General features: G+C 46.2%; 1 protein-coding gene across 1 annotated transcript in view; it reads right to left on the reverse strand.

Moving 5' to 3' along the window:
- Window positions 1-15,841, reverse strand: part of SEMA5B (semaphorin 5B) — a 469,753-nt gene that overhangs the window by 40,097 nt on the left and 413,815 nt on the right. Inside the window, exons 15-18 of the mRNA XM_068246215.1 lie at window positions 12,876-13,019; window positions 7,901-8,048; window positions 6,176-6,401; window positions 2,721-2,939 (exon numbers count right to left, since the gene is read on the reverse strand). Of these exons, the coding sequence (XP_068102316.1) occupies window positions 2,721-2,939; window positions 6,176-6,401; window positions 7,901-8,048; window positions 12,876-13,019 (737 nt within the window). The remainder of the gene's footprint in view (window positions 1-2,720; window positions 2,940-6,175; window positions 6,402-7,900; window positions 8,049-12,875; window positions 13,020-15,841) is intronic.

The raw sequence follows: 15,841 nt of genomic DNA on the forward strand, positions 1-15,841 counted from the left end.
AATGTTTAGTGATTTGGAGGGGATAGCCGCAGTAGAGCATTTCTTTAGGGACTGAACATCAGAAATAGTTTTGGGAGGATTAAATAAACTTGAGAATTTATGCGATTTAGTTTGGAGTGAATAAGTGAAAAATGACCTAAAAACCAAAGCTTATTATTATAGAATGTATATATACAGCGCTAACATATAACACAGTGCTGTACAATAGATAGGTTGGGGTCATTCTGTTTGGGCCTAGACCTTTTCAGCACCCCTTAGTATTGTTAATAATTGTTTGCATTGCATCCTGATACATTGATCCTTTGTGCGCTGCATGAATGTTTGCTCTCCACCAGCCTGACACCAGTTTCTGCCTGTACAGATTACAGGGGGCTCTGCTAACATCTCTTGTCTATACATCTCTGCCTTCTCTATCCTCACCCCATGGTACGCCCTTTCCACTTACTAAGAGGGAGAGGATAGAGTACACTCCCACACAGCAATTTCCTGGACTCTGCAGAGGTCAGGCCATTGCGATTTCTGGGAACATTTAGAGCTACCAAAATAGAAGTTAAATATTTTTTACTCTCAGATGCTACATGTTCCCTGATATGATCACGAACGATCATGTCGGACAATTAAAATCTTACGTCTGTACACAGCATACAGGAAAAGGTCAGAGCAACAGCCTCAGAGTATTAAAAACCAATCAGCAATGACAGTTTACATGTTTCTGTCCTGAAAAGTTTGTTTTTAGAGTTCTCCAGCCACTACAAGTCCCAGCCCGCCCCCCCCGCCCCCCCCCCCCCCCCCCTCGTGGTCCGTAGCTCTGCAGCAGCCAGAGGGTTAAGGGTCACCTAATCCTGTACAAATTATTGTTACAGCATAAAATGCCCCCGTCCCCCCTCCCCTCTCCCCCGCGCAGAACGATGTACCGCCAGTCTAGAGTTACATCACATGGACTTCCTGATAATGCAGAACAAGAGCGTTTCACAGCCGTCCACAAAGCGCCTTTCATCCCGACTACAAACCCCGCTTCAAAGCCTCTGAGATCGCCATCCCGGGTAATGTCCTCCGCTCACACATTCACTGATACATGAGGCGGGGGCAACATTCCACAGCGCCCCCTAGAGGGATAACTTTACACCCAACAAAAAGGCTATTCTGGTGTCTGACCTGCTTCTGTTTGTCAGACAATCTTACCCAGAATTCTCTTCTGCCAATTGCTTTATAAATTACAGATTTTCCTTTTGAAGGTTTAGCTTTAGAGTTCCGAACATTAAAGGGGAACTGAAGAGAGAGGTATATGGAGGCTGTCATGTTTATTTCCTTTTAGACAATACCAGTTGCCTGGCAGCCCTGCTGATCCTCTGCCTCTAATACTATTAGCCATAGCCCCTGAACAAGCATGCAGCAGATCAGGTGTTTCAGTGGTTCAGACTTATAAGTCTGATCTGACAAGACTAGCTGCATGCTTGTTTCTGGTGTTATTCAGATACTACTGCAGAGAAATAGACCAGCAGGGCTGCCAGGCAACTGGTATTGATTAAAAGGAAGTAAACATGACAGCCTCCATGTACCTCTCTCTTCAGTTCCCCTTTAACTATTTTATAGACCAATTTAATAAGTTAAAGAGGAACTTTAATGAAGGGTTCAACTTCATCCCAATCAGTAGCTGATACCCCCTTTTCCCAGGAGAAATCTTTTCCTTCTCACAAACAGATCATCAGGGGGCGCTGTATGGCTAATAGTGTGTTGAAACCCCTCCCACAGTGTGATGTCATAACCATGGTCCTGACAGTCTGTGAACCTCATTACATTGTGGGAAATAACAGCTTCTTCCAACTGCCAAGCAAGCAGCATCTACCTCTGTGCCTAGAACTCTCAGTAACGAACATTCCGTACAGATCACCTGGCAGGACTAAGGATGTCAGCCCCAGTGATACATTGCAGAATGTAAATCAGGAAGAGGAGATATTTAACAATGGGCAAACACTGACTAAATAATCTATAAATGAATACGGGAAAAAAATCAGCAATTGTATTCAAGTTTTAGGTCTATAGTTTTCTATCCATAGGTTCTTTGGACTTCCATCCTGAAGGTTTACATTACAAATCTATCGAATTGGATGGATGGGCGATAAACGGCCTCATTCTTCTTCAGAACTTTCTGCTTTACCACCATCAAATACTTTTGAAGTAAAAGAGGAACTGTTGTAAAAATAACGTAATGAATAGAACTATTTTTATACAATATTCATTTCTAATCCTCCCCCTGATTTACATTCTGAAATTCATAACAGATGGCGACATCTTTAGTCCTGTCAGGTGCAGCTCTGCGGAATGTCTGTTTCCGAGAGTTCTGAAGCCGGTAGAAAAGATATCTGGGTCTCTCAGAATGTTCTGGAGGGTTGGGGTAAAATTATGCATAATAAGATGCCTAGGATAAGCATGACTGGGAGGGTGCGGCTACACAAAGCAATATATAGCTACAGGAAATGTTTCTGATGCTGAAACCAAGCAAATCACTGTAAAAGTGGGGATCCGTGCCACTACAGGGCCTCTTTAAACATACTGGAGAAGAATTTAGTGCAGAGCAGTGATAGGACACAAGGCAGGGCTGACACTGTGGATGGATACTGGAGAGCAGTATGATAACATGTATGCTGGAGATGCAGGAGAGCTGGGGGCGGGGCTGCAGAAGACCCCACCCCTCAGATACTGGCAGCTCCGCCTCTCACCTGGGCACGCCTGGGGGTTGCAGTCCTGGAAGTCGGTGGCAGATCCTGTGCAGGGCAGTCCTCCGTTTCGTGGTTCCGGGTTGTTGCAGAAGCGTTTTCTGGATCGATAGCCCAACTCGCACTCTCTGGAACAAGCTGACCAGGGACCCCACGGGCTCCACCCACCGCTGACCACCCGAGCCGGCATCTTTCCTGTCCTCATCAGGTCGTCCACCAGAGCTGGGGGGACAGGAGACAGGAGTCAGGTGATACAGAGGCAGCTGTGACATCTCAGCATCATCCAATACAGATAGAACTACACACAGCCTTACATCTATGAGCCTGTACCGAACCCCCCCGTCCCCAATACACCCAGCACATTCTCTGAGCCAGCATGGTGGATGGTGTCGTTTTCCTTCTTAAAGGGAACCAGAGATGAAGCACGCTCATGTATTTTACCATATAGATCATTGGGGACATTAGAGAAAACACCTACCCTGCTCTCTGTGTCATTCTGCCCTGCACAGCTTGTTTCTTATCAGCCCTGATAAAATCCACCACTGAGCATTCAGTGTGGCTTTGCTCAGGAATCTTTATAGCGGAGTCTGTGTTTTCTGGTGTCTTTTCAAGCCCAAGCCTACCCCCTTGTGGCTCTGATCAGGAATCATTATAGCTGAGTCATTATAGCAAAGCCAGACTGAATGCTCAGTCGGGGATTTTACCAGGGCTGTTAGAAGCAGGCTGAGCAGTGAAGGATGAAACCGAAAGCAGGGTGGGTGTTTTCTCTAATGTTCCCACTGATATATATGGTAAAATATATGAGGGTGCTTTGTCTCTGGTTCTCTTTAAAGCAGAAGGTATTTGCAATAACTCAGATTGAAGTGAACATCTGTGGTTACCCACAATGCACCAATAATGATGCCCCTAAAAGCAGGACTTACACCCAGAACCGCTGCTGTATAGCAAGCCCTATAGCTTATACATGTTACAGAACCACATCAACCCAACAGGTAGACAGCCTGCTTCGGACTGTTGGTCCTCCCTCAGTGCATGACAGGGATTGATATGGCTGTATGGGGGGGATAGGGCTGGGACCAGTATAAGAGTAACCAAGCAGCTCAAGACAAGACAAATTACATTTATATTGCGCTTTTCTCCTGGCGGACTCAAAGCGCCAGAGCAGAGCAGCAGCCACTAGGGCGCGCTCTATTGGCAGTAGCAGTGTAAGGGAGACTTGCCAAAGGTCTCCTACTGAATTGGTGCTGGCTTACTGAACAGGCAGAGCCGAGATTCGAACCCTGGTCTCCTGTGTCAGAGGCAGAGCCCTTAACCATTACACCATCAGCCAACTGCTCAGGATGACCCAAACCACTAGGGAAGTATAGGGGGCTAAGAGAGACTAAAAAGTTGGCTTTTTAATAGGAGGGCTTTTCTGTCTCTTTTTGTCCTCTATACTTCCTGAGTAATTTTGGGTCACCCCGAGCTGCTTGGGTATTTTCATGTTTGATGGTGTTACTCGGAAGGTGGCTACTAATGATTCAATTTGCCGAACAATCGTTTACAAACGATTCTTCGTATGAATGATCGGAAATAATGATTTGTAACCACTTATGTAAAAATAATCTAACAAATGCGATCAGATGAATGAAATCAATCCGATTTTTGGATCCATCCCATCAATCTGATCGGACTGGTTAGGCGATTTTTGTACATTAGTGGCCCCAAACGATCACTTTCGATCGTTCATACAAATAATCGTTCGTAATCAGTCATTCAGCAAATTGTATTGTTAGTGGCTACCTTTATGTGTCTTCTAATGATACAATCTTTGTCATCCAATCGAATCATTTCTATGTAATAAAAGGGAACTGCCTAAATTATCAATTTTTTCATTCAGTTTACCCTTAAAGGGAAGGTTCAGGGAGGGAGGTAAAAAAATAAAAATCAATATCCACTTACCTGGGGCTTCCTCCAGCCCGTGGCAGGCAGGAGGTGCCCTCGCCGCCGCTCCCGGTGGTCTCCGGTGGCGAGCCCGACCTGGCCAGGCCGGCTGCCAGGTCGGGCTCTGCTGCGCTCCAAGGACGGGCTCTTCTGCATCCCACGCGGGCGCGCTGACGTCATCGGACGTCCGCCGGGCTGTACTGTGCAGGCGCAGTAGTTCTGTGCATGCGCAGTACAGCCCGGCGGACGTCCGATGACGTCAGTGCGCCCGCGTGGGACGCAGAAGTGCCGGGCCTTGGAGCGCAGCAGAACCCGACCTGGCAGCCGGCCTGGCCAGGTCGGGTCGGCCACCGAAGACCACCGGGAGCCTGCGGAGCGGCGGCGAGGGCACCTCCTGCCTGCCACGGGCTGAAGGAAGCCCCAGGTAAGTGGATATTGATTTTTATTTTTTTTACCTCCCTCCCTGAACCTTCCCTTTAAGGTGGCCACACACCATACAGTTTGTTTAAATATATTTTCAATTCAAGAACTGTAATTAATGTTTCTGTCTGGTTGTAACATTTTAAAAATCTGACCAATATACCACACACCTGTTTAATTTTTTTCCCAATTACGGAAAAATGATTGAAACCGCTGAAAAAAATTGCTTGGGTCTGTACATTAAGAAAGTGAAAGTGACAATCTACTCTACACCATTCAATTTTCATAAAAATCGATTAGAGAAATCCAACACTCCCGATTTTCTTTTATTGAAAAAAACTAGAAATTTGATCATATTTCTAGAACAAATGAAAACAAAGCTTTCAATTTTTCTGTACAACCGATCCTTTTTATCAAATTACTGTAATATTGGATCATTTTATTGTATTGTCACCTTAATACTACATAGATTTGGTAAAACTGGAGGAAAACGATTGGATTATTAGTGGCCAACATAAGTCCACCGATTCCACACTAGCTTGAAATTGATGCTGTGAAGCCATTAGCCACGGCTTACAAATTTCTCACTCCATTCTCTCGTGTTGTAAATTGTTACACTGCACGTCTTACATCACCCCACAATGATTTTTCACAGAGAAAGAGGCAGCCGTCCAGGGCAATCTCGTCTGAGAAATTAGTGTGCGTCTCTTGAGGGTGCTTAAAAATGAGACACCCCAGATGTTTAAATGAATGTGTATTTTTCCCCTACTAAGCTTGCCTGTCAGGAGCCACTCCCATCATCCTGTAGTCCCTCCTCCCATCGCTATAGAGACAGTAGAGGTTGCTCAGATGTGCCAGAGCAGTGTGTCTGTACAGCGCTTGTTCCCCACAGTGCCGCCTGCAGGATGGGAATAGATAGTGCATGCTTATGCACCTTACTGTAATCAATAGGCCTGACATGCTGCCCGCTTACATGGCTAAAACTAGTGATGTCAGTATGAAACCCGGACTGACTGGATCAAATAATAATTAATAATTGCACCATATTCCCACTATTATACCATCACGTCAGACACAGATCTCTCACGTATTGGTGGATTCAGAGACAGACGTACAATCGGTTTCGCAGGAGGCGGAGCCTTCGCTGGAGCAGAATCTGGTCTCGATCTTCTTCCTCCCGAATTGCAGCAGGTGGGGGTCGGAGAGCTGAGCTCGGCAGGTGTATCGGAATCGCTGCTCCTGGCGGGCGCCGCTCTGCGTGATGTTCACCGGCATCCATGGCGTCCATGGCGTATTCCTGCGCACCTCCGGACACGCTTCAGTGTTACACGTCCGGTATTCCTGGAACACGGGAGGGGGGCGGGATTACATATATACAGGGCTCAGCGACAACATGTAAAGGGTCACTGTAGACGAGAGAGATCCCCACTATTGTTCCTGCTAATTTAGGGGTACTCCTGCCCCCTCCTTAACCCTTAAGGACCAGAGACCACTGGTACAATACTGACAGAATCGCCGCATATACCCACCGCAACCGCCGCACGCCGGGATCCTCAGGACATAGACTTTGCCGTCTCTATGACGACAGAGTCATGTGAGCCGGTCAGGAGCCGCTATCATTGGCTCCTGACTGTGTCTATCAATGTAAGCCAATGGGAGTGGCTTACATTGATAGACACGGCCAGGAGCCAATGTAATCGTCCTCCTCACCACATCACAGGGCTCTGTCGTCATAGAGACAGGCAGAGCCGGTGAGCTGCGGCGAAAGACAACGGGATTCAGCAGCGAGATCGGCGGAAGCGTCGCAAATGGCGGATGCGGGCGGTGAGTGAAATCTACGCCCTGCCAGCCAGGTAACCACCAACACAGGGCTTAGATTTCAATCACCGTGGTCCTGAAGTAGTTAAAGCAAACATGAAGCGGAAATAAACTTAAGAGAGAATGAATTGTAGTGCAGCTAAGAAACAGAATTAAAGTCTCATATTGTTTCCCAGCACCGGAAGAGTTCAGATAGGTCAGTTATCTATGCAAAAGAGCTTCTCTGAGCTCTTCGACCCACTGGGTGGAATACAGTCCTGTTTTCTGAAGCACAGTCAATGAACAGTGAGAGAGCTTGAGATAAGGTTTTACTGCAGGGAAGTTCAAAGAGTCATTATTTCTGCTTTGTTCTATAGCTTAAAAGACAGAGTGTGGTTTCTAAACTGCAAATATGACAGAATGATGCAATTTTATAAAAAAAAAAACCTATATACCTGAAAATAAAAATAAGAGACTCTTTCCTTTGCTACTAACGCTCTGTTCATTATCCATACTACACATACAATTCATTATATCATACTTTTTTTTTTGCTTCAGGTTTCCTGCAAATTACATTCTCCATGTCATATATGATAAATGAAAGGGTCAGCAGGGGGAGGAGCCTCTGGTAATGGGGGCGGCAGGTGTGCAGAGCCGGGAACTCAGAAGCACAAAGATCTCACCACTGATGACCCCGAGAGATCCAGGAGGAGAAGGGAGGGGGCCTCTGGTGATGAACTGGGAACTCAGGTGCACAGAGATCTCACCACTAGAATCCCAGGGAGATAGAAGAATCCAGCAGGGGGAGGAGCCTCTGGTAATGGGAGCAGCAGGTGGGCAGAGCTGGGAACTCAGGTGCACAGAGATCTCACCACCAGAATCCCAGGGAGATAAGAGAAACTCCCTAAGTGGCTATCGCTCAGAACTCTGCCTAACAATGACACATATCGTGTGAGCGGAGCACCCCCTTACTCTGACACCCTGCAGACTGCGCTGATAGGTCTGGCAGGAAACCCCCCTCCCCCGTGAGATGATGGACCTACCTGAGGGCAGCCGGGGCAGCTGTTCCCATTCTCGCAGGTCCTCTGTCTGGAGTGAGTTCCGCCCCCGCAGTCCACGCTGCACTTACTCCAGGACCCCCAGGAGGACCAGAAGATGGGCACCGGGCACGGACTGTTCTCATTGCAGAACCTGCAAACACAAAAAATCATTATTATCCTCCTTACTTATCCGCTTCACCTGCTTCTAATACATGCTAGTTCCCTGGCTGCAATACCAATCCTCCGGAAACAGTAATATGCCAATCAAGAGATTTGAGTTTGCCGTCTTGTATAGTTGTGCCACAGAAGATGGCGAGGTGGCCGGAGAGCTGACCCTCCACAGCCGTATACACGCCTGATCTGCTTATAGTTTTTCCTACAAATTTTCCGTTCAGACACCATTTCATATTCATTTAACCCTTTAGCAGCCAATTTACTTAGAGGCTTGCCAGTGCTACAGGACAATTTATTTAAGCACATTTTTAAATTTCATATTTGTTACATTTCCTTGCTACTACTTAGCACTGCTGTAATGTGTATTTATGACCACTTGTCACTAGGGGGCAGTGTGAGACAATAACAGAGGACTTCTGCTTTCAGTTTCTGTATTTTCTGCTAGTAGAGAGAGATCAAAGCATTCCAAGAATTTACAGCACAAGTTCTGCTGACTGAGGTGAAAAGCATTGCACTTATCTCACACGAGATAACTCTACTGAAGCTGCTAATGAGTTATTTAAATGACAAAAGCTTTGTAAACAAATAAAATAAGTTATAATTACTACAGAAACAGAATAGCTGCTGCATCATGTATAGATTATCATCTCCTCCTCAGTGCCATCACTGCCTGCTCACTCCCGGGTCAGTGTGAGCCACAGGCGCCTGCAGTGGAGTTGGAGTGATAAGACACGCCCCCCTGCTGACATGCCTGTCACTCTCTAGCAAGGAGGTGTGGCTTCAAGCCAGAACAGGGGAGGGAGCAGGCAGGAGGAGGTGGCTGAGGATATATGATCTAAAGCAGACGATATGCAGGCTAGGGGCGGGGACAGACATGAGCTGAGTGATAAGGTGCAGCCTGCAGCTCTGCAAGTCTGGCCTACAGGAAGTAGAACATATAAAGTTGTATATGCGGCATGAGCAGGTGGTGGCGCTGTTACACAAACAGAAACTCTGATTGCTGCTCAGGACAATCTACGTCTGGAGTTTCGGTTTATTCCCCGCTTGGATGAGGAGGTGCAGAGGTTGGCGTGAAGCTGAGCGACGGCCGGGGTGTTATGTGACAGCCCTGCAGAACGCACGCCGAGGCGATAATGAGACGGGGCAGAGGCCAGCGTGACGCACGCAGTGAATTAGCACATTTAACAGAATATTGACGAACTCGGCGACCTTCAAGATTTTCATCTGAAATCCAGTGAAAGGTCGGATGAGCGGAGGGGAGGCCGGCTCGGGTTAAATATCCTGCAAATCTCCAATTAGGAGAGCAAATTAGTCGTGTCTAATACCTGATGAACAAAACAGCGAGAGGTCGCCGAAATCCGACCTCGCCAAATCTGTACGTTATGTACACGATATACAGCTCTGGAGGGCTGACCCTGCAGCTGCTAAGGTGCCCGTTAACGGTACAATCTCCCGACCGATTGACGACATCATCGATCATATATCAATAGTGTCAGTCAACAACGAATGATTGCTCTATTGATAATTCTGTCGATCCATTATACTAGTCAGATTGGATTACTTGTCATGGTCCGGAAAGATTGTTCCGGATCGCAGACGCAACTAGTCAATCGGATGGTTAACCGTTCGGAGGTCGGACACCCTTACATCACTATCTCCGAAACCAACCACCCCACAGATTGTATTGCTATAGTATAATATACTGGTATCCTATATTATTATTATTGATTCATACAGTGCCAACATATTCCGTGGAGCTGTACTTCCCAAATATACCATGTCAGCAGGCTTACCAACCACCCCACGCATTACATCACTACTACATCATATACTGATGTCACATACATATGTAGTCCCCATTACCAACAACCCCACAGATGACATCACTACTGAATGATATTCTGGTATCATATAGCGTTGTAATATACCACTATGCCATATGGCCGGCATATACCACTATTATGTTCCTGTACTGCCATTATACATCACTATTGTTATAGACAATTGTGTGCACAGAATAGTTTGCAGAACATGCAGTGGTCCACACTACAGAATCATTTCTAGCTTTACTGAAGTCTCGACTGAAGACCTGAAAACCTCGGCCATCCAATACTGGCTTTCAGCCTGCTCCCTCGTGTACTCCAGATTCTCTGAATCATTTAATGATCTAATGTGCTGTACATGATGAAAAAGTTCTTCATAGTTTTGCAAAACTTTTTCAATTGTTTTTATATAATTCTAGCATATAATTCACAACCAACATACCATTTTTTTCTGAAATAGAATTTCTCAGTTTCAACGTCTGATCTGTTGTCTTTGTACTATTTTCAACTAAACACGAGGTTTAAAGGGGCCCATACACTGAGCCGATTTTCTGGCCGACCGATCGATCCAGATCGATCGATCGATCGAAAATCGGTTGGCCAATCGACCGATCGATGGCCGATTTCGATCGATTTCGATGGATTTCTGTCGAACTGGCAGGATGGAAAATTTAGGTCGATCTGATGAGATTGCTTATCATTTTGCATTGGCCCTAATGGAAATCTGATGGCAAAAAAATGCCATCAGATCGAATTTCAATAGATTTCAAACTGAAATCTATTGGAATTCTATCCTGGTAAAAAATGTTCTAAAAACGCATCAGATAGATCATCAGATGCATTTCTTATCTATCTGCTGCCAATCTGACGAGTGTATGGGCACCTTAAGGCGGACCTGAACTCAGAACTTCCTCTCTGCTCTTAAAGATAAGCAACAACATAATAACATTTAAAGAAAAACAATTCTTTGTTACAGCTGATCCAAATCCTGCAATAAAACTGCAGTGTCTACTTCCTGCTTTCATGGAAGCAGACATATTGTTAATATCCTGTATTTACCAATTAGCTGCTCAGGAGATTCCCGAGCTGACACAGCAGAGATCAAATTACAGTGGTGATTGGTCACAGATGAGGGGGGATTAAACAGGCTAAACTCTCTTAAAACATACATGGTGCATTTCTCTGTGTTTTCCTTCTGACCTGTGCAAGAGTTCAGGTCCACTTCAAATGATTTATAAATCACCACATTATTCTGTTTATCTATATTCAATGACCTTAGCCACTAAAAGACCTGATCGGATTTTGTAGCGTTTGCATTTCTTTGTACCGAGATCCCTTCGTCATAAATTGGGTGTGCGATTTTCCCGCGCTCCAATACTACGTAAAGGAGCTCAAGTGCACTAAAAAACCAACAGGATGGCAATTGCGATCGGAAAAAATTGCATCATAAATGCATCCCTCCAATGTAAATGATCGCCTGATTCCATTACAGTCGTTTTTATCTACCTTGCGTTTCACGCTAACTCCTCCCATACGGAACATAACCAGACGCACAGCATCCACACTTCTGGAAAGCCTCATCTCATTCTATTGTTCTATTCGAGTAGAGATACGACCAGATAGTGGTAGTCCCAGCGGGAAGGCGGGACAGCGATTCACCCAATCACAGCGCAGCGATGGCCGAGCACTCAGCAATGGTGATAAGTGTTCTGTCGCCCTTTGTAAATGAGCCCTCTGCCTTGTGGAAGCACTTAGCTGGCAATCGCCGGAGGCTCGTTAAAATAACACCATCCGTTAAATACAATAAAGATAAAGTGGCGTACGTGGGCGGAGGGAGCGCGAGGCAGGCAGCCGTTCGTTATTCGCGTTGTATACGGACTCCAGAACACGCTCTTCTAATGATACAATCTCCGAGCTATCCTCGGCTTAAGATGCTAAATAATTAATGACCAAACAGGCAGCACAAACACAGACAACGATCTAAACGACTTCGCGGTAACATGGTGACAAGTAATTATTTTAAGCACACTGACTCCAATGCCGGATTAACCGTTACAGCGCCGATCTGGCCTCCCGGTGCTGAGACAAGTGCCGGGCACTTATCATGGCGTTTGTTTTCCCCTCTAAATGGCGTTAAGCACTTGAAACATAGAAGCCATTATTAATATTTCATACCTACCTTTCCCAGTCCCCAGCGGAGCTCTGCTGGATGTAATGGCAACATAGTTTATACATCCCCTATTCAGCCTTCATTAACTGTACAATCTCCCAAACGATCCACCGTACAATCGATCACAGCAGATGCGGTTAACGGTGCCGATTGCCGATCATATATAATTCTATCGATCATTCCGTCAATCCAAATTCCACAATGACTCTTTTAGCTTAATCAGATTGCTTATGATTTTTCCCTCCATTGGTTGGCCTGAACAATCGTTTTTGATCGATCGCAAAGATCGTTTAGGAAATTGGATTGTTAAAGGGCACTTTTAGTCTCACAAAATGTTCCCAATAATGGTACAATTTTAAGCGCAAGATGATATTGTCGATAAGATCATTCAGATTTAAATAAAAGGTCATATTTAATCGATCCATAACACTAAAGAATCTTACTTGCAATCATATAGTCATTTGTCATGATGTCATCCATGAAAAAAAGATCAGCTAAACGATCTTAAGGAAACAATCAATAATTCAACTGTCCAGGATCAATTGGGTCCCTCAGCTTCTCAGTTTCCATGCAATACAATCTGAATAATCTGATCGAAAATACAAGTTCGCTAAAAATTGTACCGTTAATGCCCACCTTTACTCATAATTACTCATGCAGGCATCACTGGGTTTTCCAATTAGAGATTCCAGTATGCCTTACTTATTGGCAAGGATACATTCTGCATTCACTGTTTACATAATAATAAAGTTTGGTTAACAAAAAAAATTCTTGATTAAGTTTCCCCTCCAGCAGGTAGGAGGAGTCTTACCTCTCCTCTCGGCTCTGTCCTACGCACACCCTGCCCCCGAACCGCGGTGCGGGGTTACTGCACGTCCTCTGCCGCACCTGGAATCCAATACCACACGACGTGCTGCACTGCGCCCAGGAGGACCACGGAGTCCAGCCGCCATTCCTGGAGGAGAGAGAAGAGGCGAGACAGACTGATTACTCTATATCCAGAGTGTGTACAGCGCTGCAGAGGATGTCAGTGCTATATAAATACATAATAATAATATGGTAGGACATTAGACTATGACTATGGTAGGATTAGAGTGTGAGCTCCTCTGAGAATAGTCAGTGACATGACTATGCACTCTGTAATGTGCTGCAGGAGATGTCAGTACTATATAAATACATAATAATAATATGGTAGGATATTAGACTATGACTATGGTAGGATTAGATTGTGAGCTCCTCTGAGGACAGTCAGTGACATGACTATGTACTCTGTACAGTGCTGCAGAAGATGTCAGTGCTATATAAATACATAATTATAATATGGTAGGACAGTGGTTCCCAACCCATGTGCCGCGACACATACATGTGTCGCGGCAGCTTTGGGTATGTGTAGCGGCTCTCGGAGGGAAGCAGCGCAGCGGAGGTAAAGCTGTGGGCAGCGGCGGAGAAGGGGGCCATCTCCCCCAGTTCTCTCACCTTAGGGTGCTAGCCTCCCTCGCTCTCCCCTCCGATCTGTGTGTGCGGCGGCGTTTGGCAGTGGGCGGGACTTACCTTCCGTGTCGCTCCATGCGCCGGCCGGAAGTTCTGGTGCCGCAGCCGCTGCTCTGGTCTGGATCAGGCCAGAGTAGTGGCAAATCATTCCGCGCCAGCGACGAGACCAGACGGAGGACACGGAAGGTAAGTTCCGCCCCTCTGCCAGCCACCGCACTTCATTCCGGAGGAGAGAGCGAGGGAGGGAGAGCACCCTGAGGTGCCACTCTCCTTCCCTCGCTCTCTCCTCCTGGGGGGAACCTGGCTACAATATACTGGGCACATATATCCCTGGCTACATATACACCTGCCTACATATACCGGGGACATATACACCTGCCTACATATACCGGGGACATATACACCTGCCTACATATACCGGGGACATATACACCTGCCTACATATACCGGGGACATATACACCTGCCTACATATACTGGGGACATATACACCTGCCTACATATACTGGGGACATATACACCTGCCTACATATACTGGGGACATACACACCTGCCTACATATACTGGGGACATATACCCCTGCCTACATATACTGGGGACATATACACCTGCCTACATATACTGGGGACATATACCCCTGCCTACATATACTGGGGACATATACCCCTGCCTACATATACTGGGGACATATACACCTGCCTACATATACTGGGGATATACACACCTGCCTACATATACCGGGGACATATACACCTGCCTACATATACCGGGGACATATACACCTGCCTACATATACCGGGGACATATACACCTGCCTACATATACCGGGGACATATACACCTGCCTACATATACCGGGGACATATACACCTGCCTACATATACCGGGGACATATACACCTGCCTACATATACCGGGGACATATACACCTGCCTACATATACTGGGGACATACACACCTGCCTACATATACCGGGGACATACACACCTGCCTACATATACCGGGGACATATACACCTGCCTACATATACCGGGGACATATACCCCTGCCTACATATACCGGGGACATATACCCCTGCCTACATATACCGGGGACATATACACCTGCCTACATATACTGGGGACATATACACCTGCCTACATATACTGGGGACATATACACCTGCCTACATATACTGGGGACATACACACCTGCCTACATATACCGGGGACATACACACCTGCCTACATATACCGGGGACATATACACCTGCCTACATATACCGGGGACATATACACCTGCCTACATATACCGGGGACATATACACCTGCCTACATATACCGGGGACATATACACCTGCCTACATATACCGGGGACATATACACCTGCCTACATATACTGGGGACATATACACCTGCCTACATATACTGGGGACATATACACCTGCCTACATATACTGGGGACATACACACCTGCCTACATATACTGGGGACATATACCCCTGCCTACATATACTGGGGACATATACACCTGCCTACATATACTGGGGACATATACCCCTGCCTACATATACTGGGGACATATACCCCTGCCTACATATACTGGGGACATATACACCTGCCTACATATACTGGGGACATATACACCTGCCTACATATACTGGGGACATATACACCTGCCTACATATACTGGGGACATACACACCTGCCTACATATACCGGGGACATACACACCTGCCTACATATACCGGGGACATATACACCTGCCTACATATACCGGGGACATATACACCTGCCTACATATACCGGGGACATATACACCTGCCTACATATACTGGGGACATATACACCTGCCTACATATACTGGGGACATATACACCTGCCTACATATACTGGGGACATACACACCTGCCTACATATACTGGGGACATATACCCCTGCCTACATATACTGGGGACATATACACCTGCCTACATATACTGGGGACATATACCCCTGCCTACATATACTGGGGACATATACCCCCTGGCTACATATACTGGGGACATATACCCCCTGGCTACATATACTGGGACATATACCCCTGCCTACATATACTGGGGACATATACACCTGCCTACATATACTGGGGACATATACACCTGCCTACATATACTGGGGACATATACACCTGCCTACATATACTGGGGACATATACTCCTGCCTACATATACTGGGGACATATACTCCTGACTACATATACTGGGGACATATACCCCTGCCTACATATACTGGGGACATATACACCTGCCTACATATACTGGGGACATAT

The sequence above is a fragment of the Hyperolius riggenbachi genome, chromosome 7 (genome assembly GCF_040937935.1).
Source record: "Hyperolius riggenbachi isolate aHypRig1 chromosome 7, aHypRig1.pri, whole genome shotgun sequence".
Taxonomy (NCBI): Eukaryota; Metazoa; Chordata; class Amphibia; order Anura; family Hyperoliidae; genus Hyperolius; species Hyperolius riggenbachi.